Raw genomic sequence first — 27,698 nt, forward strand, 5'->3', positions numbered from 1 at the left:
GAGCAGTGTTGGGACAGCACCACATGGAGCACAACACTAGGACTACATGTGGGTGACACCGCACCCAGCCGTACCAGCTGCGTTGAGCTTGGGGTTTGCATTTCATTTGGGATCCCCATTTTTGCTGGGGGCCCATCCTGTGTGAAGGGTCTTGCTCTCTACAACTGCCTGAAAGGAAGGGGTGGGGAGCTGGGGTTTGGCTGCTTCTTGCGGATAACCAGTGATAGGACATGAGGAAATGGCCTCAAGTTGTGCCAGGGGAGGTTCAGGTTGGAAATGAGGAGACATTTCTGCTCAGAAAGAGCAGTCAGGCACTGGGACGGGTTGCTGGGAGAGGTGGTGGAGTCACCGTCCCTGGCGGTGTTCAAGGGACGGCTGGACATGGTGCTTGGGGACATGGTTTAGTGGTGACATTGGTGTATGGCGGTGCTTGGAGCAGACGATTTTGAAGCCCTTTTCCAACCCTAATGATTGTGGGATTCCCTGCCGGCCGCCATGGCCGCTTTAAGGCAGGCATCGCCTCCACAGGGCGGGACAGCGCCGCGCATGGCGCACGCGCAGAGCGGGCGGCGGGTGAGGGGGCGACAAAATGGCGGCGGGCGCCTGAGGCGGCGATGGCGGCGCTAAGGCGGGCGCTGAGCGGGGCCTGGCGGCCGCCGCCGCCTCCTCCCTCTCCTCCCTCCCACCGCGGCTTTGCCCGGCCGGCGGGGCCGCCGAGCTCCCGGCAGCTGCGGGAGGCCGACGAGGCGGCCCCGGTGTTCCAGTACGCGGGGAAGGCGGCGCGGCGCCGGGGCCGCGTCTTCGTCTGGGGCTTCTGCCTGGCGGGCGCCCTGGGCGTCCCCAGCTTCGTGAGGCCGGACGCGGGCTGGAAGCGGCCGAGGCGGGTGCAGCCGACACCGTACCGGCTGGAGACGGACGGCAAGGTGCCGGGGGGGCTCTGTCGCGATAGGCGATACGGGCGCGAGCGGGTGTGTGTGCCCCCGACAGGCCCCTGATAGCAGGAGGGGGGTTGGTTGTCGCAGCAGGCGGTGTTGGTAGGTTTTTGGGCTTTTCTGAGGGAAAATAGAAGCTCCTGCTGTATTTACTGTGTTTTTGTCTCCGTGCATCAGGGCTCGTGCTCTGCTGGCCGGCTCGAGGCAGGGCAAACGGCTGGGCCTCGGGCAAAAAGAGCAACATGGGGCTGTTATCCCCTAATATTTTCCCTTTTTATTATTTAAACCTCCCGATGTGGGTCAGCAAATAGGTTTTGCTGTTGTGTCTGAATGGGTCCAGAAGCAATTGTACAAGCACAAAAGCAAAACACGAAATCGCTGAAATCGCTAACGTTAGGCTTGTGATTACACCATTATGCTAATCACTAAACATGATTTTTGGTCGTTTTCCCAAGGGCCATGAATTTGGGCTGCATTTAGACATGGCTTAAAGAGTTGCTAATGACAAAACAGTCTGCAGCCGAACTTATTTTCCTAAACAGTATTTTATTACTGAACATTATGCTTTTTGTTTGCCTTCAAAGATCACCTCTGCTGCCTGTGGCTATGGATTCACGCTGCTGTCCTCTAACACCACCGATATCACCAAAGTGTGGGGCATGGGGCTGAACAAGGACTCCCAGCTTGGATTTCAGAGGAGCATAAGAGACAGAAGTAAGGATTGAGGTCCTGTAAGGACTGATGGGGTGGCACTGCAGGATACATGTGGCATGGGTCAGGGGCATGGAAACGTTCATGGGGTGATGCAGACCACAGGGCCATACTTCTTTTTAAATTTATATTTCTTTTTAATATGGCTGTTGTTTTCACTGTAACTGTTTGAGAGATCCATCTGTTCTATGCACTATACTTGTGTCCTTACTTGGCTATAACTGAAGTGGAAGCAGCTTTTCTGCAGAAGTGCATGTTTGCAGGTTAGGGTGCTGCTTTGAGCCCGTAGTTTGATAGTGGGCTCATTAATAAAATGGTTCTGGCAAGATGGTTTGCTCAGTTCTGTTGCTTTTGGATCTCTGAACTAACTCTCCCACAGAAGTCTTCTGGCAAAGTCAGTGGAGACTTGTGAAGCTGTAGGTTTTCTTTTTTTTGTTTTAATACAAAATTGCGTTTTGAAGGAAAAACACTTTATTCAGTTATTTGGTCTTACAAGCTCTCAAATATATGTGAGAAGATAGTTTCTGTGCAGAAAACCATTTGTTTCCGTTTCATGCCTTGTAAGAGCCTAATCCATCAAGGTATGGTGTGTCTTTTATGGGCAAAAGGTTAAATGTTCTAGCAAACCAAAAGAAAATGATTGTTGCTATGGAGGATGCTGAAGCTTAGAGCGGGACTCCTGTGTATTGCTGCTAGAATCCTGTATAGATTTCCAAGAGTCTGCATGTGCAGCAGATGTGTGTGGCTTAAACAGCAACTGGAAAATGATGGGACCACAGGAACCTCCATTTGGTTTTGCTTTTAAAGGTGTTAGCTCTTACTCTGAGTTCTGCACCTGCTCATATATCAGGAGTGTTCTGTCTTTTTCTTGTTTTTCCTCTCATGTGTCAATTATTTTTGCTGGAGGATAGAAACAGGTTAAATAGCTATGCAGTTAAAGCCCAAAGTAAGGGAATGTACAGCGTTTGAGAGCTGTTGAAAGCGATATGCAGAGCAGTGGGATTGCTGCTGTTCCTTATTTAACTTCTCTCAGACAGGCTTCCTTTTGGATAAGTTGCTTGTTACTTGGTTTTGCAAACCTGGTTTGTTACCTGCTTGTTCTGATGCCGTGTCTGTGTAGAGCTGTTTCCAGGAGAACTTACAACCCACCAGCTTCCAGGCCATTGTATTTCATGGTCTAACTTCAGCTGCTTCTAAGCTAAACTGTTTACATTTCACACTAACCATTCCTTGCCTTAGCCACCTTGTTGTTCCTTTTCCTCCGAGATCCTTCAGATATCATCAGTGATGGCACTGAGTTAATTACCACAGATCCCTGTAGCTTGCTGGCTTGACTGGAAGGAACAGGGAGGAAGAGAGAGCAGGAAAAGTTCTCTTGCTTTGTGATGTCCATGTCTCTTTAGACACGTACAGACCTTGCTGTCTTTCCCTCCCTGCTGCATTGCGTGCCGGGCCACTTGCAAACAGCCGGTTGTGACCCCTCTCCTCGCATCCAGTAGTGTCTTACTGTAAGAGTAGTGTAGGTGTTCTGTTTCTTTTTCTAATTGAAGGCAGTGAGAACTAGTTAAAATGCTGCTACATGGGAGCAGAATGCTGCATCAGGTCTTCTGGGATTTGCTTTTACTTGTTCAAGTGGTTTTCTTTGATATCAAAGCTTTTTATCTCACCTTAACCTTTTGCCAAGTACTGATTCTGTTTTGCTGTTCTTTTTTTTTTTTTCCCCAGTTGACCATAACTGATTGCATATTCTTCAGGTTACTAAATCTGCTTGGAGTTGAGTCTGTCATTTCCTTTCTTAAACCTTAGATCTCTTATCCCTTGTGGAGCCCTGCTTGTTAATGTTTCTTGCATGCCTGTTTCTGAAAGGGCTTTAATCTGCTGTTCTTTAAATATGAAGCCCTAAGATTTTTTGGTTGTCTTTCATGCTGTCTTTTTGTGGTTGCTGATATTATACCTTGTTTGCAGTATCCCCAGTTGTACAGAGCACTTTAGTTTGTGCTTAGTGTTAGGCTTTCTAGTAATCCAGCTTTATTCACCAAAGTGGTTGAACATATGTCTGAAAGCCTCAGTTTCCCAGTTCTGGCCACCTGAAGCCTTAGTATGGTTCAGTCTCTAGGATTTTTGATTAGGCTATGATTCCTGGCTTCAGTCATCACTTTTTTTTTTTTTTTAATCTCTTCCTCCCAGTGGTGAATATCAGTTGCCATTTTACTTGTTCAGCATCCTGGCTTTCTAAAATACATCTGCTTTTGTAACAACATAGGGATCAGTTTGTGTATGGAGGATGTAATCAACAAATATTTGATGAATTTGGTTTATAGAACTGACTTCCTAATTTTTCTCTATTCCTTAAGCTAAAGGCTACGAGTATGTCTTGGAACCATCTCCAATTCCGTTACCGCTGGAGAAGCCGCAGCAGACTCGAGTCTTGCAGGTGTCCTGCGGGAGAGCCCATTCCCTGATCCTGACGGACAGTGAAGGAGGTATGGGATCGCCTGTGCTGGTGACAAGGGATGCCTGACTGTGCTTTCATTTAAAAAAATCCGAGAAGGATTGCCTTATATCCTCGAGAACTAGACCCCAGGTGGGCTGTTGCACTGTAAATGTGGTGCAGGTAGCTGCTGGCCTTCGTGCGATTGCTCCTAGGAGGGAGAGGCCTCAGCTGATAACCAGGTGTTGAGCTCTGCATACCGTTTGGCTCAAGCTGTAAATGTGTTGGATGCTTTTTTGCTACAAGTATTACAAAATACGGTTTGTTTATTTAGCCCCAGGCCTCGTTTAAGTGTAGGCTATTTGTCTCGTTCGGGCAGATGTGTTCTTGAACTCTGTTTTGGATGGCTATGCCAATAGTTGTGTGTTACTTTCCCCATGAAGCCCCTGAGTGCTGCATTTATAAAAGCCATGAATTAATAGGCCTTCATACAGAAGATCTGCTTTGTGAATTGGCTTTCCATGTCTCTGGTAACTCTGGTGCAGCGGCTTCAGCGCTGCACAGAGCAATCCAGTGCTGCTTATCACTGGGTGAGCTGGCTGCCTGAATGCTCCTGTGGGAGGCTGATCTATTTCAGAGTCTCCTTGGTAACGGCAGATTGAACGAGGCAATTAATGAAAAACAGCCACTGGGCTCCAGGTACTGCCCTGTGCCTGCAGCACTACCGCCTGGATATTGTTGGCTAAAATGGCTTTGGGCACTTGAATTTAAGTGGACTTGCTTTGAAGAAAGCTTATGCCAATTTTTACAGTACTGTGTTTGATCTTTTGTGCTGAGAACCTCATGAAAATATTCTGTGTACCTGCAAAGAAGCTTTAATGAGGCTGGGCAGTAATAAAACTCATGCATCTTATTATTGTTTTTCAGTCTTCACCATGGGAAACAATTCTTACGGACAGTGTGGTCGGAAGATTGTTGAAGATGAAATTTACAGGTGAGAATCCAAAGAATCTGATCTTTCTTAATGTTAAAAACATTATTGCATGAAAATAACCCTTCAGTAAAACCTGGAGGTAGGAAAAGTCTGGTGGTACAAGGATACCGTTCAAGATTAAAGAGTCTGAGAACAGGCTTTTATGCTGCAGGCATCATACAAAGGGCCTGGCTTTAAACCCAAGCTGGGCACGAGTGCTCTTCTGACCATGTTCATAAAATAGAACAAGCTGTCGGCATCTGACAGTTTTCACAGGGCATAGCGAGGAAAACCCAACCTTTGTAACTAGCCCAAGGTAATCGGTGTTAGTATATCTTTTTCCCTTTAGCCTCTCAGAGGGGTGTGCAAGTGCTGTTTCCGAGGGCATTAGAAATGCCATGTAATGATGAAAGAGAGATCCTTTTACTGAGTCTCTTTGCTGTAACTGTTTGAATCTGTACTGCTTTTCCTTTGTAGTGTTTTTGCAGGCTACACCAAAGCACATGCTCAAAATACTTGATAAGACGCTAGTGATGCAAGCGGGTAGTGGGAATATGTTGAAAGTTACTGATTCCCTGGCAAGGCCTGTAAGAGATCTTGCTGATTGCTCTTAAATCCTCGAGACTTGGCCTGTAGAGTTTAAGAAAATAGCTGTAGTTTAGCCAGCTCTTTTTCACCTGGATACTGGAATTTAGTCAGTTGGTTTGTTCAGAATTCCTCTTTGTATGAAAGAGTAAAATGAATGTTGACGCTGCTTTGTTCGTGCTCTGGGGTTTAAATCTGGTCAGTCTGTAATTCAGCGTAGCATTGTATAGGTGCTGCAGTATTACTGAATGTCTGTGCTCGTTCCAGACTAGGGAAGGTGTTTGAGGGCTGCTTGCACCCCCAGTTCCCCTAAAAGATTATATTTAAGTAGTGACAGTTCTTAACTTCTTAAAGAGGAGAATGAATTTTAGAGTGGAACTGTGCTTTCTGAATATATAAGAATGTGAAAGAATCTCTCTTGTCCTAGTGAAGTTGCTTTCAGTGAAAGCAGGTTTACTTTCACGCTAACCAGTTGCAGTCCTCTGAATTCTGCTGTGTTGCCTTTTCTCTTCTTGGTTGTTGTTTGTTTGGTGGTGTCCAGTGAAAGCCATTTGATTCATCAGCTGAATGATTTTGACAGCAGAGTTGTCCAGGTAAGAGGAACTCCTGAACCTAATTTTGAAGGTGGGTTGAAATCTGGCTGAATGGCTGGTCCAGAGGGCAGTGGTCAGTGGCACCAAGGGCTGATAATCCCTTATCCCTGAAGTGTACTTCAGGGTCGGCACTGGGCCCCATCCTGTGCACCAGCTTCATTAATGGTCTGGAGGGTGGGGTGTGCCTTCTGCAGCTTTGCAGATGACACCGAGATGGGAGGAGCACCAGAGGTTGTGTTGCCATCCAGATGGCCACAGAAAAGCTGGAGAAATGGGCTGGCAGCAGCCTCCTGCAGGGCCCTGCCTCAGGGGAGGAACAGCCACTGGGACTGACTGGGGAGCAGCTTAGCAGAAAAGGCTGTGGGAGTCCTGGTCACTTGGCAACTGCTTTATTTTGAGTTTTGCCTTCCTCATGTCAAAAGTGAGCTGCGAGACCTGCTTAGGGACTGCAGAGCAGTGTACGTGCCACCGATTCTTCGCACTGTTGCAGCACTTCCAGGCACAGGAGATGTTTGCTAGTATGACTGGGCAGCCGTAACAGTGCTTTGTGGGTACATTGTTCCTGCTCCAGGCAGTCTCCCCAAAGGCAAGGATTTAGGTCAGCACTATGAGAGTCCACCGTGGTACATCTTAATTATGTTTAGATTTGGGCTCATAAACTTCTGTTTATGCTCTTTATGGCTTTTTTAAGGGGAGTTGAGTAAATGGTACCTGTTTGTACTTTCACAGCACCTACATGTTTAAAATTCTTGGTAGTCAATCTCTTAATTCGTGGATTAACCCCTGCAATCATTGGCTAATGTTTAGGCTCTGTTTCTGAACATGTAGGCTTTAACTTAAGCCAGGCCTGTGGCAGGCATGATTGCTGGTTCCATATAAATGTCCATTTGAGAACAGATGTGTTCTTAGAGTGCTCGCGTGGCAGGGGATCAATGGCAGTTTGTAGCTGGCACTGGGAGCCACGTGGTAGTGCTCTGGGAAGGAAGGGAGAGCTCTTATTTATTCTTTACTGCTCTGTTACGTTGCACTGCTGAATTGAGCTTTCTGTTAACCAAACCTTGTTTTGGATCTGAGACCAAGTCAGCTGCAGCATCACTTTCCACGAAGAAAATTCTGTTTATTGTGCCATCTCATGCTGTTCATAGCTTTCCCTGTCTGTAGAACCATTGGATGTGCAGGGAAAGGTCAAAAATCTGTGCTGCCAAACATTGTAGAGGTTCATTGCTCAATTTGTCTGCCTGTAATGCTTCATTAAATCAATTCTGAACACGGGACCTTTCCTGACCAGCTCTGGCTTTTTGTTTGTGTGCAGGTTGTGTGTGGCCAGGACCACAGTCTGTTTAGAACCGAGAAAGGCACGGTCTTTGCATGCGGTTGGGGAGCTGATGGACAAACAGGTAGGAGCTGAGCTCAGCTGTGCTCTAGTGATTGATGAGTTTAACGAGCTGTCTGCATCCAGAGCTCATGATGGATGTTGGTCTCCATGTGTGGATGCGAAGGGGCTGGTGTTTCCAGCTGTGTGCAGATGTTCTCAATGCTCTTGGGTAGCCACACAGAGACAAACCAGTTCATTATAGGATGCCATGCTGGCAATCCAAGCATGCATCCAAACATGCAGTCTGAGGAGAACTCTGTATTTACTACCTCAGTGTAGAGGGAATGTGGAAATGGCACACAAAAGTGAGCTCCTTGGTTCTGCGCAGATCTTGCTTCTTGATTCTCATTTCAGGGTCTGTTTTGCTTCCTGCTCAGAGACCTTTGGTGGCTGCTGCTGTCTTAGTATGGGATCTTTGGGCGGGTTCTTGCTGTCAGAGGACTCTTCTAGAGTATTTCCTACCGTTTAGTCCTTCTCCAGCTCCTGAAGCTGGATTCTTCCTGTGGTTTTCTCCTGCAGGCATACCACAGCCCATCCTGTTTGTCATCTGCTTTCTGGCCTCTTGTCCAGGCAGCTGTCATGCAGTGTGCTTGCTTCCCAGCATCTTTTGCCACTTCACCTGCTGTTGTCTAAAATGTTGCAGTGTGCTGTCGCTCATGGTTGTTCTTGCAGAAGACATGGTGCAGCAGCTTTATGAAAGTTTGCCTCTCTAAGGGTAATTGCCTGGATTGGTTAGTGCTCTCAAACTCTTGCAGATGAGAGACCAGGGCCTAGACTTTCCCAGGTGTGATTGTGTGAAGTTGCTTTGTACTCTAGAGAGTACTAGAGAGCAGATCTGGTGTTTGGGGCTGGTTGTTACAGACAAAGATGAGTGGTCTGTAATGTGACAAAATGGTCCAATGTGGGCATTAAAGTATTTCTGAAAAAAAAAATCTTGATCACCTCTCTCTTCTTCCTTTCAGGCCTTGGGCACTACAATATCACTAGTGTTCCTACGAAGCTAGGTGGTGACATCGCTGGAGTGAACATTATCCAGGTCTCTTCCTACGGGGACTGTTGCCTGGCTGTCTCAGATGAGGGAGACCTCTTTGGCTGGGGGAATTCCGAGTACTTGCAGCTGGCATCTGTCACAGAAACCACGCAGGTCAGTTGGCCTGGGGAGGGTTTACATGTTTGTTATCATGCGGTTAAATATGACACGTTTCTCCCAGCTCTGTTATTTAGTTTTTATTTGACAGCAGTATAAATCAGTATAAACTAACACCAGTAGCAGGCTGATTTTCCCAGTGCTTATAAAGCCAACCTGTCTGAAACGGTGGTGTAGCTTTAGGGCAGTACGTTAGCTAGCTGGTGACAGGCAGAGGTTTGGCTGACCTCACACCACTTTGTCAGTTACAAAGGAAGAGCACACCCTGTGACCTCATCCCCAGTCTGCTGACTTTGCACCAAGGGAGATCCAGTTTGAGTGTTTGTGCTGGTTTCTGGACAGAAGAAGCAGGATTTTTGGCTGGCTAATCAAGAACTTCGAATGGCCCTGCTTTGAGCAGGGTTTTGGTCCAGGTGACCCTTGGAAGTGCCTTCCAACCAGCCCTGGTGGGATTGTGTGGCTCTTTAGAGTCTGACGCAGTAAAGGAACACCTGAACTTCTACCCCACCACAGAAAGCAACTGATGATAAAAAGGAAGGTGACGAAACGGAAGACATCTTTGAAAGCGTGCTTCATAGCAGCATTAATTCCCAATACTTTCTGCCTTAAATAATGCTGTAATTGTACCCATCAACTTAAAATTGAGGTATAAAGGCACCTCAACAAATAGCCAGCCCCAGAAGTGTAGTAACTTGGTTTTTGAGGTTGCTCATTGAAACCCCATGGACTGGATTGGTTCTCACTCACTGTCAACATTGAGTAGGAAATTCATTGACCATTTATAAACTGGTTCTGTGCCTGTTTTGTTGTAGTTTCTTGGGCACTTATGATGAATATTGAAGGGCAGTAAAGGGGAATTGCCTTTTGATTTTTCAGATTTTTGATTTTTTTTTTTTTGTGACCTGCAGCATGGAGTATTGGGCTGTTAGCTAGTGTATGTGGGGACTACAATCTTGCTACTTGTAAATTATAAACAGAGATTTTTGAGGCACTCTTAAGATCTGTAGAAAGAAGAAAAAGTATATTGCAGAAGAATCCATTGAAGGCAGTGTACACAGAGGGTCCTTCTAGCTCTTCAGCTGCTTTGATAAACTCTGATCAAGGTTTTGTTGAGACATACAATACAGCAGAAAAGCTGCTTGCTTTAGTTCCATACTTCATAATGTTGAGCTCTGTGCTGTGGGCCTGAATTTTTCACCAGCTACTTCAGTAGGTTTATAGCTGACTTCTAAACAAATCCCAGTGTTTTGAAGATAGTGGTTTTTTTGGTGTTTTTCTTTTTTTTTTTTTTTTGGAGCAAGCTTACATGGGGGAAAGAACATGGTGCTGACTTGACACTAAGTGGTGCAGTACTGAGGACATTAGGCAGATGGTCTCCTAGAGGCAGTGCAGAAAACAGAGTCAGGGAATTCATAATACTCAGTATTTGTGGTAGAAGGCTAAGAGCAGGCAATTACATTAGTGTGGCTGTTATTAAATAGGTACCTTTGTGTCCCCGGCTACTCCTGACCTACCCTTACTGTGGGGCTAATTGCTGGGACCCGGGAGGCCTGAGGACAGTGGCCGGGTTAAGCAGCGTAGCACCTTCCTGGCTGCGTGCTCCTGACTGAGGTCAGGGAGGTCTGAGGCAGATGAGTGGCACGCCTGCCAAAGCTGGGGTTTTAGGTACCACATAAATAACATCCAAATTATGAAAGTGCAGAGCTGGGTGTTACCTGTGGTGTCTGAGGTCAGTGTTGACACCTGGCAAGCTCTGTAGGTTTCTGTTGTACCCAACCCTACTGAATAAGACTGATATTCTTTGAGTGGCTTTCCTTGGTGTGTTCAGAAATGCTGCTGCAGAGCATTTCGGTGACTTTGCCCACTGGGAGGCTGTGGCAGGGTGGTCTTGTACTGACGTTGGTGCTGTGTGACCTGCAGAGCTGGGGACACCAGCAGGCCTTAAGTGCTCCCAGCTTTGCTGCCCTGCGTAGGCTTTCTGCTGGGTAGCTATTTCTGGTGTGTCTGCGCTCTCAACCTTAATGAATTTCATGTAGTTCTTTTAGTCTTGGGACTTGCGTTTGTTCTGTTATTCAGGCAGCAAAGGCTGTCTGCATTTAAGTTGTCAGTGTATGTGAGCTCTTACCACAACCAGAGGACGAGTTAAAAAATGTATGTCTTGTTTCCAGTTTAGTACTTTGTAATGACGCTTTGCAACCTCCTGCAGGTCAGCGTTCCCAGGCACTTGCCGTTCAAGATCGGGAAGATAAAGGAGGCTGCATGTGGAGGGACGGGCAATGCTGTGCTGACAGGTGAGGTTGCTTCCACAATTGTGCTCCTTAACGCAGGGCCCTCCAGTGGGTGGGCTGTAACTTACTGGAGCAGGCATCTTGTTTGCTGGAAGCAGGGCTCGCTGCTTGTGTGAGGAGAGCTGGGGGACTGAGAACACTGTGGTTTAAAAAAAATTCTGGAGAGGTTCTGCACAAGCCATGGAGCATCTCTTCTAGCCTGTGCTGGTAGAAAACGTGTGTGCTGTTGGTGGTGCTTACGCAAGCTAGGAGAGCATGGTCACTGCCTGCTGCTCTGATCCCTTGTTTTCTCATCACATTGGCCCTGTGTGGCCTATATGAAGATGAATATAGGAAGGAAGGCAATGCTTGAGAGGGAGAACATCCCTTCAGACTCAGTATAAGTCTGACAAGTAAATAAACCGTGATAAACCAGGCTGGAAAGCAGAGAGTTCTGAGGACAGTGAAACTGCAGCAGGTTTCTTATGGAATAGTTTTGGGGATGGCCAGTAGTGCACAGCTTGAAAGTCGCTGAATAAGGGATTGAGGGAAAGGATCCTACTAGTTTGAGGAAGGATCCTCTTGATGAAGAGGTTCCTCTATACGGTGCTGTTGCTGTGATGACATGGGAGCTGCTAGTATGAAGGCAGTGGGGCTGGCAGTCATAGCAACTTCCTCTGTCTTACGCTGTCCAACTGCTGCCTTTCCCAGGCACCCAGCTGGAGGCAGAACGCCAGGCAGGGCGACCAGCCTGCCGCTGCTTTGGCTGTGCCTCAAAGGAGAAAGCAGTGATAATAAAACACTCAGCCTCCAGCTGAAGTATTTTATCCAGTCTGCACTGTGTTGGCACTTTTCCCCCCCCATGAAAGTTTTGCCCATGAAGCTTGACTGGCTTACACAGCTTAGGAAAAAAAATAAATGAAGGCATTTGGATGGAAATGCATTGTTTTATACTTCTAAATGTTCAAAAGGAGTTAGTCTGCTGTAGGAGAAAGGATAGCATACCTTTGGATCTAATGAACTTCTGGTTGTGGTGTGAATTTCACAAGCACAGACGTTCTTACAGAATTTGTTCTTATTGTGATGCAGAAGAAGGAAATGTTTTTGTCTGGGGATATGGAATTCTTGGGAAAGGACCAAACCTAACAGAAACAGCAGTGCCAGAGATGATCCCGCCCAGCCTCTTTGGCTGGTCAGACTTGAATCCGGACGTCCGTGTTGCTCATGTTCGCTGTGGACTCAGCCAATTTGCAGCACTTACAAGTAAGTTTCTACTTCTGCTGTCAAGAGAAAGTCACGTGGCTATATTATTGGCAGCTTTGAAAGCTAAAAGGTCTTTCTTAAACCACACTGGAACACAGCAGGAGGGACAGACAGCATGTTCACAGTTGGCAGCATGGTCTCTAAGCATAGGTACTGCTGTGATTGAGCTCATTACAATGTGAACGTAGGGCTCTTACCTACTTGTCACTTCTAGGACTGACTTAGAAGAATAACACTTTCTTAAATAAATGCTAATACAAAAAAAAAAACCTCAAACAGGAAACCCAGGAAGGTTTTTTAATTTCCTTGTACAAAGTCAGTCAGTTACACTTCAGCAGCAAGAGGAGTACATGTGATAAATGGGCAAAGTAAAACTGAGTCTAAATCAGAGGGAGATGTCGGGGTTTCTTGCCCCCTCACCAATCCAGTTAGCAAGCTCAGGTGGAAGACCTACACATCTAGTGTGCTAAGGGTAGGGCAGTCTGGTATGTACACAGTGCATTTGCCTGTCTCTAAAGGAAGTTCTGAATGTGAAGGTCACTTAAAGATGGGCAGCAGGGGGCAGCAACACAGAGAGCCCGTGTACTTGTTAGCAAAAGCAATAGCTGGCTCATGGGAAGTGCTGGGTGCCGATGTGCTTGGTCCTTGTTGGGGAAGCTGTGGGTGTGACGCTGAGTCTGGTCACAGGCTGCTCGTAACTGCTGTCCCCTGTGAGCCAGGAAGAGTTACACTCTAGGTGGTACTGGTGTTCTGGGTTTAGCTGTCTGTGCTGTGCAGTTGATTTGCACACTTCTGAGATCTGTGTGCTGAGAGGCCTAACAAATGCTCTCTCTCCAATACAGCCGAATACAAGACTCTTTTCTTTTCCCCAGCTACTATTAGAAGGTCACTTCTGTCAGGCAGCTGAACAACCTGTGTCCAGGTGATGGCTTGGGGCAGGTTTCAGTGCCTTGCTTACTGATAGCTTATTGGGGTCAGCTCTAATTGTTTAATTTCCAGTGCAAATCATTCACTTCACTACAAATGATTGCCTGGAATCTCTTCTGCTGCATTCTTTCTTCAAATAAAATTCCAAAGCAAGAGCTGTAAGAAGGGAAGGCAAAGGCAGACTTATGCTCAGAGTTTGCTACTTGTCCTGCTCATTAGGCATCGCTTTCCCCAAGCACAAGCACATTTATTGTGCTTGGAACTGAACTTCAGGGCTTTCATGCTGTGTGTATAACCCTTTATACTCCCAGCAGCACTGTAGCCACACTTGCCAACATCACAAATAGGGCAGTCTCATTTAAAAAAAAAAAAAAGGACTATTTTTATTCTTTTTTCTTCTCTTCTCTCTACATAGACAGAGGAGAACTCTTTGTATGGGGCAAGAATCTAAGAGGGTGCCTGGGAATTGGAAGAATGGAAGACCAGTATTTCCCATGGAGGGTAAGGATTAAGACCCAGAGTGTACTTCTTAGTGAACCTTTGTTATACTGAGGCTGAGAAACACTTGCTGCATAGTTTAAAGTAATTTTGGAAGAAGTGGAAACCTCAGATAACTGCAGGACTGCTTTCTTTTCCAGAGATCCTTGCCTAGTGTGCTCTAGGGGTGGAGGTGTTCAGTAAACTTGAGTCTTCTGGTTCTGTTCTTTCAGTATAGATTACAGATCCCAAAGCAAGGCCTGGTGCTGTGCCATCACTCCTGAACCAAAGGAATGGCATCTTCCTCATGTCCCCAGCCTGACTGCCTCTTCCCTCTTGGCTTTGAGAGGCAGTCAGCCTCTTGGCTTTGAGAGCTAGACTGGGGGGTGTGGGAAAGCTTGGCTCCAGAGTTCAGCGCTCAGCCCAACAGATACTCCCAGCCTCCACCAGGGGCCATGTAAGAGAGGATGGAGGTGACCAGTTGGACCATCCTGCAGTCCCCTTCTGTGTGCCTGAACCCACAGTGGATGTGTTTCTTTGGCATGTGCTCTCCTCTTAAAAAGGAACCCCCAAAGCTATCTCTGGAGCATCTGACTGAAATCACACCGTTGTGGCTGAGCAGGGTCTGACTGCACCACGCACGGCGTGTCCAGGTTTTCCGGGGTGGATGCTGAGGGTAGTTCTTCAGCAGTCAGCTCCTCCAGGAGATACCAAAGTACCATTATGGTACAGCCGTGTACCAGAACAAGGGCAGTTACCAGGCTCTTTTCCTGTCAATTCCCACTCTAGAGCGAGCAATCTCTACTTTCCCTTAGCTCAGAGGAAAAGCTTGCATCTTGCCCTCTGTAGCTTCAGCTTTCCTTGAGCTGTAAGTGTACTTGAAGTGCAAGAAGTGCAACTGCTCTGGTTGGTGAGCTGGGTCTGCTTAGCAGCAAAGTAAAAACTGCCTGAGGCGAAGCCAAGCTCTTGCATCTCTCCTGTCCTTGCTGATGAGAGAAGAGGCTAATCCTTGTGGTGCTTGGGCAGGCCCTCATCCTCTTGTCTGCATTTTGCTCTGGTCGGTTGTGCTGCTGCTGAGCAGATGGGCTGAGGCTTTGGTCTCCTCACTGGCTGCTGCTGAGATGGTTCTCTCTGTCCTTCCTGAGCTTTGTGCCCTCCTGAGAGGGGGGAAGGGGAATATTTGGCAGTTTGATGCACAGGCACGTCTGGTGCTGGATCTTGCTTTCTCTGCGTTCTCAAGCTGACTAGTCTGTTGGTGCGAGTTCCTGTAAAAGCAACTGGTATATTAAGTGGGAGGGGGTGGGGGGAGAATGAGAAATAGGAAATAGGGTGCAAGGTACCGGCTTGAGAAATAATCTGCTCTTGTGCTCTGATGCAGGTGACTGTGCCCGGTGAGGTGGTGGATGTTGCGTGTGGCGTGGATCACATGGTGAGCATGGTTAAATCTTTCACCTAGCAATGCTGTTGGGCCTCGGCGCTGCGCCTTGAAGACGGGGAGCTCGGTGATGAGCGTCTGGGAAAGGGAAACTCGCTCCATGGAGCCAGGCAAGAAGTGACTGTGGGCAGGGACAGCCCCTGCAGTGCCTCGGGGTGTTCTCATCTCTGCGTTGCTGAAACATCCCGGCCTGCCTGTGGGAGGGAAGGATGCTCCCTGAGGAGGGCAGCAGTGCACGGAGTGCTCTGGCTGCTTCCTGACAAGCTCCCAAAGAGGCTGAGGCCCAGCCCGCAGCTGGTGCATCCTGTGTGTGAGGATGAAGAGATCTCCCTCAGGGAAGACTGGTGTGAGGTGAAATCTGTAGCACAGGGCATTCGTTTACGGGTGCTTTCTTTGTCACCAGCTCTGGGGTGTCAGCATTGGACTGAGCCAAGCTATTTCCCCAGGGAAAGCTTTACAGTTACTAGTTTTTTATGCGGAAGAAAACTCATTCTGGCTGTTGGAGTCCAGCACAGCTCTGCTCAGCATCCCCCCCCGCTGTGCTCTGCCCAGGCTGCTGTTCCCTGTGGAAGCTGGACACGGCCAGGGGCCTGCAGACAGCCCTGGGCACGCCACCTGCCACAGGCTCTGCGTGTGCACTGCAGACTGAACAGCCAAGGAACATCCAGGGAACACGTTTGTCCCGCTGGGAGAGTGGGAACTTGTCTGCAGGGGGAAAGTGCTGCTGCTGTGGAAGCACAGGCCCAAGGGCAGGGGCCAGTCCAGCATCTTTGTTTCCAGCCTACTTCCATAAAGGTCCCTCTGAGCTGCACGTGGGGCTGATGTTCAGGCAGTGGAAATAAGCAGCACTCACTGTCACATAGTGGTCTCCGTGTGCTGATCACAAACTGCTGCCTTTGATTTTTGGGCAGTCCTGGCAGTCCTCGTCCCTGGGGTTACGGGGGCTCTGAGTTGCAAAGAGCCCCTGGGCTGAGCCTGGCTCTCCTGCAGTGCGTGAGCCTTAGCCGGCTGTAGGCACAGCCTTGTTTTGTGGTGCCTTTTTAGCAGAGGAGTTGTGTTAAGCTCATCTAGGGTGCAGTGAGCTAAAGGAGATGGGAAGCAGCAGCTGCATGTGCCTGCAGCAGCATGTGCCTCACACACAAGTGTGGGACGGTCCTTGTGAAATGCTCCCAACCTCAGGTGTAGCTGTGTCAGTTATGTATGGGGTACTCCTGCTTTGTAAAAATAAATAAATAATAACATTTTTAAATATATGTTTATTATTATTATTTTTGCAAAATGCAAGCATTTGTTATAAATAAAGTGATTAAGTCTTTGTATCTTTGTTTCTTAATAATGGAAATGTTATTTGACTTCACAGAGGGGCTGTTCTGTGTTTAAATTCAGGCATTTTGGTGTGGTGTGGCAGGAACTTCTGTCACCTGTGATACCTCCCCCAGGAGGAGCCCTACTGCTGTAGGCCAGTAGCCACGCTCCTGAGGGTGCCGTATTTAGCTCCCTTAGCTGGATTTCTGTACCAAATCGGTTTTGTGTTAGCCTGACCAGAGCTTGGGGCTGAGCTCTGTGCTGAGGCAGTAACTTATGGAGGACTTCACATGAACTATCACGAAGGTGAACCAAAGTTTGCAGTCCACCCTGTCTTTGAGCTACTCTTAACATTGCTCTGAGCCTTGCGTTGTGGTGGTGGGTTGGGGCAGAGCAATCTGTGAATGTTGGATTGTGACAGTTCACTGCTGTGCCTTCCCATTAACTGAGCCCTGATTTATACCTTCTGCAGCTGCTGGGAGCAGCCTGAGTTGCCCAAATGTGTCGTGTTGGCCTCCTGGGAGCAGCTGTGCCCTTTTTACATGAGGAAGCTTATTAAAGCATTGGAAATAAATACAAAAAGATCTGGCAAGGAAGGTGTTTGTAACAACTCCCTCGGGCACGCTGCTGTTTGCCGGGGCTGCAGGATTGCAGCTCGGTGCCTGGGCCCTCTGCAGGCCTGCAGCTGCTCTGCCACCAGCGCTGCTCCGGCCTCTTGGAGAGCTGGGCTGGGGCCTGGTGCCATGTCCTACCTGCTTGTCTTGCAGTCTTGCTGTGCAATAAATTGCAAAGTCTGTGTGTTAATTAAATGCCAGCAAGGTCTTTAGCCCTGAATAGAAGTGTTACATGGCTTAATGCACTGGGGAGGGTTGCAATTTCACTGCAGTGGCTGTGGGCATTCACTAACACACAGTGGGGTGGGAATAGGGTTGGTGGCAGAGACCTGTGGTCTGGCAAGTATCAAACCCAACCCTCGTTTTGGTTACAGGGGCGTTGCTGGAGTGATGAGATCAGGTTAGAGCTTGTCAAGAGCCACTGAACGTGGCACCTGTCACTTTGTTATTCAGCATCTTGCACTGTCTGCAAAACGGGGCTGGTTTCCAGAGGCAGACTGACACCAGTTCCCCCTGTACTTGCCAGTGAAAGGCTGCACGTGCTGGGCAGCTCATGCAGCACAGCCTGAGGCTGCCCGGCTGCCAACAGGGTGTGTGCAGGGGCTGCTCTCCTGCCCTGTCTCCAGCACATCCCGCATTGGGCCCCAAGTGCTGAGGGAAGGGATGAGCAGAGAACTCCTGGGGCGCTTGTCACAGCCCTCATAAACCAGCAACAACCTTCCCTGCACTGGTTTTCTACTGAGAAGGCAATAAAGATGAACGTATCAAAATAAAAAAGGATGCAAATAATAGAAAAGTAATTACTTTCCACCCCCAGTCAAAGGAAGCTGTGTCCTGAGGGGTTCCTGCCGCCCCCAGGATGGGTCAGGGCCGTGTCCGAGCACTGCCAAGGGGCAGGGACCCCTCTGGGGAGCTGGGAACGATGCGCCTGGAGGCAGCTTTGCACCATTTCGTCCTGCAGAGCCGCAGACGAGCCAGCCCTAAATATACCTACCTGCAGAGAGGGGTGGGCGCAAGACGCACACGGGGAGCAGCTCAAATCAGAGCTAAAATAACCTCCTTGATTTTGCATTGATTAGCAAGAGTAATTCGCCCTCCAAACACCTTTGCGCTGTCAGTTTGGGCTTAAAATAGCCTGAAAGCAGCCCGGGACGAGCTGCTTGAGCAGAGCCGTGCACGAACCACCCCAAGCACCCCGGTGGGCTGCGGCAGGGCAGGACAAGGGACTCACCCGAATTTCCACTCTGGAGCCAGCCCAGCGATGGGGCAAATCGGAGCCCCCGAAACCAGTTATTTTAGGCACCTGCTACGTTATGGTGAGCTCTTTTCTCCACAGGATCCTTCAAAAACAAGTGACTCAGAGAACTAATAATTAGCCTGGGGCGTTCGAAATGCCGCTGGAACGATGTTCCTTCGGCGTGACTCATCACACTCCAGATTTTGTGGTGTTTTTTTGTGGTGTGCTGGGCCACCCCCCAGCGTCTGTGCCTCTTTGGGTAAAGGTGGAGAACCACTGATGAGAGGGCCCCATCAGCAAATGGAGTTTTAGGAGTCTAAGCTCCAGTTTTACAGCCAAAATCCTGCACATTTACCCCAAGACCCCAGTCTCTTTTGTGAGTAGCCATGTGCCTGGGAGACCACAGGGGCTGGTTTTGTGTTGCAATGGCTTTTTCTCAAGGCACAGCACTAAGGGTGCATGTCACCAACACTTGGTGCTTGTTTCCAGATGAAAATTTTCGTCTGGAAAATGTTCAGGTTAATGGTCCCATACCAAAGGTTAATGATCCCATACCAAATTCTTAGGTACATGCTCTTTAAATTTGGCCAGAAGTGTCAAAAATGGGCTGATCTATCTTAAAAAAAAAAAAAAAAAAAAAAAAGCGAGCTACATCTTATAAAGACAATGCCAAGCTCTGCTTTATTTTCATCAGTTTGATCAGTACAAAAGCAGACAGCGTATGTTTCATTTTTTTTTCTTTTTCATTTTAATTAACACTTTACAAAGTACAAAATATACTGTCATTTGTTTTGGAACATTAGTTTTTTTTTTTCTTTTTTTTTCTGTGTATGTTTTGTGTGTTTTTGTTTTGTTTTGTTTTTTTCCCCATACAGTACATAAATCTCAGCTTTTCAGCGTAAGACCAGCAAAGAAAAGAAGCGTGTGCACTCGCTGGGAAAGCAAAGCCTCCACTTCTCAGCTCCACGCATCGCGCCCGGGGCACTGTGCTGGCTGCAGCCCGAGCCCCTTGGGCAGCAGTGGGCTTGAAAGTGTCACCGTATCAGGGCCACCTGCACCTCGTAGCCCCACAGCCTCCCCAGTGCCAGCAGCCCCCCCACAGCTCAGGGTGAGCCCCTGCCTTGGTTTGCATCAGTCTGGTAGTTAAAGGGGGGAAAAAATAAAAATGCTTTTTTTTTTTTTTTTTGTACTCCCCCAAATGAAGGGTCCCGAGCGGGGCTGCGGGAGGTCGGGGTGCTGAGGGTGCCCCTGTCCCCAGCCCAGCCTCTGCCAGGCAGGTGGGTGTCGGGGGTCAGCAGCGGGATCTCACTCACTTTACAGAGACAGCGGTACCTAAACAAGGGGCTTTAAGGTCCCCAAGGTCTGTGTGCCCCTGGGCTGCCCCGCTGGGCCACCCGGAGCAGCCAGGGGCAAGACCCTGGGTGACGCTGGGAAGATGCTGCACCAGGAGCCCCTCTGCTTGCTGGAAATCTGGGGCACTGCTATGACTACGGGCAATCCTGGGCGTTTGGGGAAAATCCAGGCTGCTTCTCAAGTCCAAAAGAAGGGGGAGGGAGATGCCGAGCGCTACTGAAGCCAGGTGAGACACCAAGGGGGTGGCGGTGCCCTCCGGCTGCTGACCCGCACCCACACGGTGTGACACTGCCCCGTGCAGTGCAGCTGCAGCGTGAGCCCAGAATTACCCCAGGGCTGACAACACAGTGCCTGTCAGCCCCAGGAACCAACCCAAAATCTGTCCCTAAGTACGGATGGGGATGATCGGGTTCCTCCATTCAACGCCATCCCCCAAATTAACCCCTCAGGTGCATTACGGTGCCCTAAGAGCAGGAGACAAGCGACAGGACCAAGCAAGGGCATTGCACCCCCTGGGTTTAGTGGGAAAAAAAAACACCGGGAGAACAGGCGGGTGTGTAGCTAGTGGAGGTGGAGGGAGACAGCTCGTCCAGAGGCTCAGACAGGGCATCCACATCAGGGCCCTGCTGCAGGTCCCTGCCAGGCCACCCCTCGCCTGTCCCACCCCCACGAAACGCCATCCTCACAGCCCCACTGCCCGCAGCCACGGGGCCAGCACCGGGGTGTCAGCAGCAGCGAGGTTTTGGGGTTTACAAATGGGGACCAGGGCTGGACTCAGCAGCACGCTGCCCCAGGAGGGAAACCGCTGAGGTTCGCACCCTAAAGGAGCTGTTCAAACCCCAGCGGGTTCTCCAGCACCAGGACTGACCGAAAGGAGCAGAACCGCTTGTTCCCCCCGACACCTCCCAGGCGTCCTGCCCCCAGCAGCCCTGCAGCCGTAGCAAAAACCCACTGGGTCACTTTGCTGATCTGAACAATTCAAAAACAATCACAAGCCAGGCATCAAAACTAATTACAAGAAATAATGAAGGGCAGTGGGGTTTTTCCCCTAGGTCCCAAGCACACAGCTCCCCGCCTCTTCCTTTGGCTCCGCACAGCGAACGCTCCCCAGCTTCTCCCACCAGCGGAGCCCTCGTGCTGCCGGCAGCCACGCTGGGACAGCAGCAGCATTCCCACAAAGGGCAGGGTACTCGGAAAACTACGTTTTTTCAAGTTACAAAAGAGCTGGTAGGAATCCTTTGGGGGAAAGAAAAGGCTTAGTACTGCCGTCGCAGGAGGGTCCAGGCGCTGAGATGGCAGCAGGGAGGTGGGGGCAGCAGGGCCCCGACTCCAAATCCCTCCCAAATGCGCCATGCAAGCACCATCACCTCTACCACATCTGCAACAAGGGGAAAAATCCAATCGAGCCCCAAAATGAAGGAGGAACGGAGCCACTTTTTGGCATCAGGGTGGGGCGGACGCTGGCACAGCTACTGGAGAGGGACCTGCAGCACCCCACGGCTCTCAAACCAACAGCCCTGCTGTGCTGATCCATCCCCAGTCCCAAACCCACCCCCAGGTTATTTACAAAACAGAGGGGCTGACAGAGCGAGGGAAGGCTATGAGCTGTGGTCTGAAGGTAGCCTTCAGTCCCAGCCCTCAGTATAGGAGTTTGCTTCCCAACCAGCAGGAGAAATGGCTGGTGCTGTCTAGAGAGACCAAGAGCGGGACTTCTTGGCTATATGTGTTCCAAAGAGGTATGTTTCCCTGCACATTCACACCCTAAAATTATAATACACTTTGCTTGATACATACTTCATTTATTTCCCCTGCCAAAAACAGGGTCTGTGCATTGCTCCACGTTCACCAGAGCTTCTGCAGGGGCAGCTGCAGCAGCGTGAGCAGCCTCCAGTGCTTGTGCTGTATTGCAAACACTTCTCTTCCCCTGTGCTAATTAGAGCTGGTATTTAAACCGAGTTGTGCTTAATGAAGATTAAGTGAAGAAGGAGGCAGGGGGATGGAAAGGGCCTGAAGGCAGCAGAGGGACTCAGGATTCACGGTCGAGGTCCCACAGCCCGTGCTGGGTGAAGCACCCCGAGCATTTCCACCTGGGCTCTGCCCCCACGAAGCCCACGGGGTATCGCTGGCCCCGACACGGGCAGCCCACAGGGGGATGGACAGACAGACGGATGAGTGTGTGGGGAGGAGGTATCTCAATCTGCGAGGCAGATCTGCACATCTCGGCCAATGTAAACACACCCCAGCACGCGCGGTACGACGTAAATACTATTTGGCAAAAGGCTTCCTGGGTTTTACTCTCTAGCAGGTAATAAAAGTTTAATCCAGTCCAGCATTTGCAGTCAGGACGGGACCAGGTAAGTGAGATGCCTTAAGCTGCTTACTGGAGATGTCCACAGCAGCAGTAATAACAGAAAGAAAAGAAATCCCCACCAGGAAACGATTTCTTGTCCATCACCGAATGCTGCAGCAAGACACTTCTGCTCAGGAGCTGGCAGCTGCTGCTCAGGCTTGGGCTCCTCCCGTGTCACCACCAGAAACCGGCGCTCACCCAGCGACAGGGCAGGAGCTGCTCGCATTGAAGCAGTGCCAGAGGAGCACCGACACGGGACCTGGCATCCTTCTCCAAGGACCTGCTGCCTCCGAGCACGCGGAGACCCGCGGAGGCTCTCCCCAGGGCAGAAGCTGCACATCGGAGGATTTCTGAGGACCGGGGCTTTGGGAGGGGCCCTGGCACCACAGCTGGGACTGGGACAAAGGTGTCCCCGGGGAATGAGAGGGGAGCTGGGCAGGGAGAGGAGCTCTGCTTGGGTCAAATTGGAGAAAGAACAGAAATGGTTTTGTGCTCACGACAAATGAGCGAAACCACATACCTTCATATTTGCTCAAGTCCAAAGGAAATGACAAATGCCCTTCGCACCAGCCGGTGCCCCAGCCGTCCCCTCCCTTCCTCCCACAGGGAAATGCCCCCGGGGCTGCTGTGGGTCAGCACGGACCAAGAAGGTGGCCCCAGGGCAGGCAGGAGAGTAACGGGAAAGGGTCCGACACCGACAGGTCTGTGTTAGGGCCCAGGGTCAGTTCATCTCCCCCCTCAGCAGCATTCCCCACCCGTGCCATGTTGGTAACGCTGAGCCTGGAGTCCAAAGCCAGCCTGGAAGCAGCAGCGCGGCGTTTACACCATGAATGCCCACTACAAACGGCGTTCCCAGCGAGTCAGTCCCAGTACTAACGTCACCCACTGCAGGAGCCACAGTCGGCTCCAGCCAAATCCAAATGCTTCTGCTAAGGGCTCCTATGCAAGGATTATCGCACGCCACTAAGAGCACCACGCTTCAGAAACTTCGTCACCTGCAAACCAAACTGACTCCAGTGTCCAAGAAGAGGCAGAAAGCTGCACGAGGCTGCTGACGGGTGCAGTTATGGGACTTGGAGGAGCCGAAGGGCGAGTGGCCAGGCAGCATTTGGTGCAGTGTGACTGCGGGACAGGGGTTGGGGTGAGAGCCTTTTCCCACCCAGAGCCTTCCAAACGCCCTCCTGGCCAGCAGGGAAGTCTGATGACGAGATGCAAAGCCCACGCGTTTCCAGTTACCGAGTTCAGGCAGCCTCTGTCACTCGTAACGGGATAAAACCCTCCTCCACGTCCATCTATTTAAAAGTAACCCACTGCGTTAATAACCCACCGATTTAAAGCTCCTCAGGTCAACAAACACAAGCTACCCAATAAATACCAGACATCCGCAGTGGCCGTGGGTTGCCTTCAGGCCACCAACCCACCAAAACCCGCACCTCCTCTGCCCAAACTGCCCTCTAGATGAAAACAGAAACCCCCGATCAGCCAGGGACCTACACAGGCAGCCCCGCACGGAGACGCTGAAGCATTCAGGACAGCAACTAAAAATGAAAAAGGAGCATTTTTTTCTAAAGTCTTTGTGCTTGAGGCACCGAACTGAAGAGGAGCAGGGTGTTTCCGAGGCAGGCAGGGAAGCCCGGCGCTGCGGCTGCACCGCGCTGCGCACTGGGGTTGGGCTCTGCCTGCCCACAGCAAGCGGAGGAGCCGCAGCTCTGCTCCGTTTCTTTGCTAGAAACGTGTCAAGAAATCCAGAGTATAACTAAGTATTCGTATTGCCTATATACTTGAATTAAAAATATATGGTGAGTAAATGTGTGTGTGCGGCACTTACTGCCTGTGCCCGGAGCACACACACGGGTACTCACGCGGTATATATTAACCTATATTGCTCAAGTATATATGCTATGTACAGTATACAGCCATACAAACAGAAAACACGGGCATTTCTACATGTGTACAACGGGGACATACTATTCCTACAGAAACACTATACACTGCTCTATGAACATACGCGCACTCTTGCACAGTAGAAAGGAACTTGCAGCCAAAATCTAACCGTGCGGAGAAAGACAAAAAACCCCAGGCAGTAACACACAGCATGAGAAAAGTTTCAATTGCTAAGAAACGAAGGCCTCGGAGAAGCAAGGAGGGTGAGCGAGGGCTGCTTCCTCCTCCCCTGCCCACCCCTCCTTGCAGGGCTGGAAACGCTCTTTGCATTGCGCCGTTTGGTGAAGTTTTGTGCACCGAGAGGAACCCCGGGGGCACAGGGGGGGTCCTGCAGGGCTGAGGGGTCCCTGATCAGCAGCAACCGCGGCCGTAAAGAGAGAAAACGCCAAGAAGATGAGCGCGGAGGCTTGGACACAGCGTGGGCAGCTGGCACCTAACCTTGGTTTTCAGTGCCACCACTCCCAGCCGTACTCTGTGCCACAGGGATGTTTTCCTCCTTTTATCCAGAGTGGCAAAGAACCAGCACAATGCCAGGGATGCGCAGAGACGTGAGTATCGTAAGGCATTACAAAACAAAAAGACCCTTCCATTTTCCCCCACCCCAAAGTGCTGGCGAGGAGGAGCTGTCAGGCAGCTTCAAGAGCCACTGCTTTGAGCTCATTAAGTGTGCTCATTATGTGTGATATTATTGTTATTTTTTTAACAAAGCCCCCACAGCCCCCGTCTTGCCTTAGCCTCGTATTGATGCTCTCACAAGTAACACCAGATCCCAAGCTGGTGCTGATCTGAACCACACGCAGGGTCAGCCCCGTTCCCAGCACCGCAGCGAGGCAGGGAGCACCAGAAGGAACTGCCCCTCGTCGCCTGGAACCATCCACTTGGTTGTCAAGACAGAAAGAGGAAATAAAAATGTGAGTCCGAGGATGATGGTGGACACAGGAAGGCCCCCGAGGGGTTTTCCACCTTGTGACATTGTCCGGGCGGGACATCAACCTGCTTTGTGACGCTCTGAAGCGCCCCGGAGACATCCACAGATTTCACAGACTTAAGGCCGACTCCCTCAGGGAAAGAAGAGGAAAATGTAAATGAATAAAAAACACCCTCTAGAATAGCCTGAGTGCAAAATTTAAAAAATAATACAATAAAATAAAAACTAACTTTTTTTTTTTTTTTTGCTTTCTCTTAAGGCTCAGTAAAGCTGCTGCTCATTTCAAGTAATCCCTTAGTGTTAACGTCGCGGCCCTCAGCAAGCGGCACTGGCACACGGGGAGGCCAACGCACGCTGCCCTCTGATGCACAACGGGGCCAAATGCCCATTTTGTCAGTGGCCGGTGGAGCCCAGGACTGTGCACAGGACCTGTCCCCTTGGCACTGCCCTTGCACGCAGGGAAAGCTCAGGCTCGACTCAGCTGACCAGAAGCTCTGGTGGCAAGCAGCGCGCTGTGCTGGCTTCCATCTCCAGAATGGCCCCACAAACACCCCAACTTGCCACCCCACAGAGAAACCCGTCAACGCTTCATGTGGTGAAAAGCTCCCGAGCACCCTGCCGCAACCTTCAGCTCAGCTCACGGCTGCCAACGCCACAGAGACTCAGCTAAAACATCTCTGTTTCGCTTTGTCATTTTTCTACTATTGCACCGCACGGCCTGTGCCAGCATCCTCACGGCACGTGGCAGGAAACCGAAGCATCGTTGTGAGCAAACATCCCTGGTGCCACACCGGGAATAATCTTTTAGTCCAGAAATCTGGAGTGACTGCAGGTATCACAGGGCAACTCTGAAAACCCACGTAAAGGAAGAGCGAAACACACCGCTGGGTAAAGCATTAAACGTGTGCCCAAGTGCTCCAGGATGCTTTAATGTAGTTGGGGCCTAGAAATAAAAGTTACCCATGATTTTGTTTGTGGATGCTCCGATTCCCTGCCCAGCTGCCACACAACACCCCACTGATCGGGAAACAAAGAGATTTGAAGCTCAATGTCTGGGTCCAGCAGCACCAGAAAGCACAAATATAACTCAAATTTATCTCAGCCCTCCAGTGCCATGAAAGGAGAACTAACCAGCGAGCCGTACATCAGTGTGAGTGCCTGCATGTCCTGCACCCCGCTATAAACCCGGCTGCATGTCCTACACACCAACACAATCCATGCCCACGGCGCGATCCCAAGAGCTTGCGCACTGCCTGCAGCTTCATGCAAAACCCTGCGAGACGCAGCCTCACGAAATCCATGCTAGAGGCTGTCTCGTCAGTAAGTCCTCATTACAACTCTGAGACCGCTACTTCTTCACGTCAAAGGCAGGAAGAAGCCCAGGAACACAAGAAATACTCGGGCTCCTCGCTGCAGAAGCAGAGGCCTGCAGGTGAAGGCCTCCTGCTCTCCTGCTGTCCCCTGTGGCACCTCAGCGCTTTGGCCCTGCCACCTGGGAGCTGTGACATGAGGCAGACACAAACATGCCCCAGGGGAAGAGCCGTGTCACCTGCCTGTGGCGGGGCCAGACAAAACACCTTGCTTTTCCGGAGTGTTCAGCACCGTGAGGCTTTCAAAGGCCTGAACCCAATGGAAAGACCCTGGGAATCGAGTCCCCAGGCAGCAGCGATTTCCACCCTGGCGATGAAGGAGCTGATAAAACCCACCGAAGGGTCCCAGCAGGGTTTGGGCACCCTCCTGGCCCTGCAGGGGACAACCACCTGCTGTGGGGCTCAGACAAGACGGCCCAGGCTGTGCAGGGTAGGGGAGAAGCAGCTACTGAGGGGCCCTGGGCAATGCTTCATGCCCCCAATTAATGTCCAAAAATAGGATGGGAAAGGAACAGAGGGGATGTGAGAAGAGAAGCCTCCCTCCTCCTCTTCTGGCCCTGGGGGAAAAGGGGACTGCTGTGACGTGGGGTGAAGGGACAACGGCTGCCCCCGCACAGGGGACACACTGGGAGGACACCGAGGGTGGCTGGGGAAAACTGAACTGAAACGGCCGGGTTTTGAAGCAGACAAAGTGGTGGTGGCACCACCTGGGAGGCAGGCCAGAGCAACACGTCCACCCCGGGCTTTCTCCAGGCAGCCAGGCTTTGATTGCGGGGAGAAAGGAAGGCAGGGGACAACTCAGACAATGGGATGCTCCCCCCTTTTCCAACGCCAAAGAGTTTTGTCAGGGGAAACAGAACCCACTCCCCATCCTATCTCAACATACGCAACGACGGACGGTCCTCAGAGAAAGGCTGATGCGAGGAGACAAGCCAGCACTATGCGACGTCTTTTCCATTTAATTCCACATTTCGTAGTGTTTATGGCCCCTCTGCTCCGGCCGTGCCACCAAGCCCTTGGCAGAGCGCCCAGGGCCGTGCCGCCGCACTTCGGGGAGACACCGGTGTCCCCGGGGAGCTCCTTCCACACCGCCAAAGGTCGCCCTTCGCCTCGGGGCTGGGCCTCAGGAAACCATCTGAACTCCCTTTCCTCCTGCCCCTCATTCATAAAGAAATTTAATAAAATAACAATAATAATAATAATAATAATAATAATTAAAACAAAGGCTAATTGGAGCTGTTTCTGCTCAACTTTCCACAGTCTCTTTTCATGTCACTCTCTGGAATCAGATTTTTTTCAAGAAATACTGTGAGAAAAAAAGAATAATAATAATAATAATAATAATTATAATAATAAAAAGCATCTGGAACCAGCTCAGAAGATTTCTAATGCTTTTCAGCTTGACTGACTTGGAGTGCATTGACCACACCGTTTATATTTTCTTCAGGTACCTGCAAGAAAACAGAAGAAGAGAAAGGTCA

At 50.1% G+C, this 27,698-nt stretch overlaps 2 protein-coding genes across 2 annotated transcripts in view; one reads left to right on the forward strand and one right to left on the reverse strand.

The window, feature by feature from the left end:
- The first annotated feature begins 552 nt into the window (after positions 1 to 552).
- RCC1L (RCC1 like) lies at positions 553 to 16,435 on the forward strand. Its single transcript, XM_027445996.3, has 11 exons — positions 553 to 923; positions 1,517 to 1,646; positions 3,998 to 4,126; positions 5,002 to 5,068; positions 6,174 to 6,225; positions 7,538 to 7,622; positions 8,563 to 8,744; positions 10,954 to 11,038; positions 12,104 to 12,277; positions 13,620 to 13,705; positions 15,060 to 16,435. Exons 1-11 carry the CDS (start codon positions 615 to 617, stop codon positions 15,135 to 15,137), a joined length of 1,377 nt encoding a protein of 458 aa, XP_027301797.3. The 5' UTR covers positions 553 to 614; the 3' UTR covers positions 15,138 to 16,435.
- Positions 16,436 to 27,153: 10,718 nt separating this feature from the next.
- CASTOR2 (cytosolic arginine sensor for mTORC1 subunit 2) overlaps positions 27,154 to 27,698 on the reverse strand; it is a 120,303-nt gene continuing 119,758 nt past the window's right edge. Inside the window, exon 9 of the mRNA XM_027445997.3 lies at positions 27,154 to 27,668. Within this exon, the coding sequence (XP_027301798.1) occupies positions 27,603 to 27,668 (66 nt within the window). The 3' untranslated portion in view covers positions 27,154 to 27,602. The remainder of the gene's footprint in view (positions 27,669 to 27,698) is intronic.

The sequence above is a fragment of the Anas platyrhynchos genome, chromosome 20 (genome assembly GCF_047663525.1).
Source record: "Anas platyrhynchos isolate ZD024472 breed Pekin duck chromosome 20, IASCAAS_PekinDuck_T2T, whole genome shotgun sequence".
NCBI classification, from domain to species: Eukaryota; Metazoa; Chordata; class Aves; order Anseriformes; family Anatidae; genus Anas; species Anas platyrhynchos.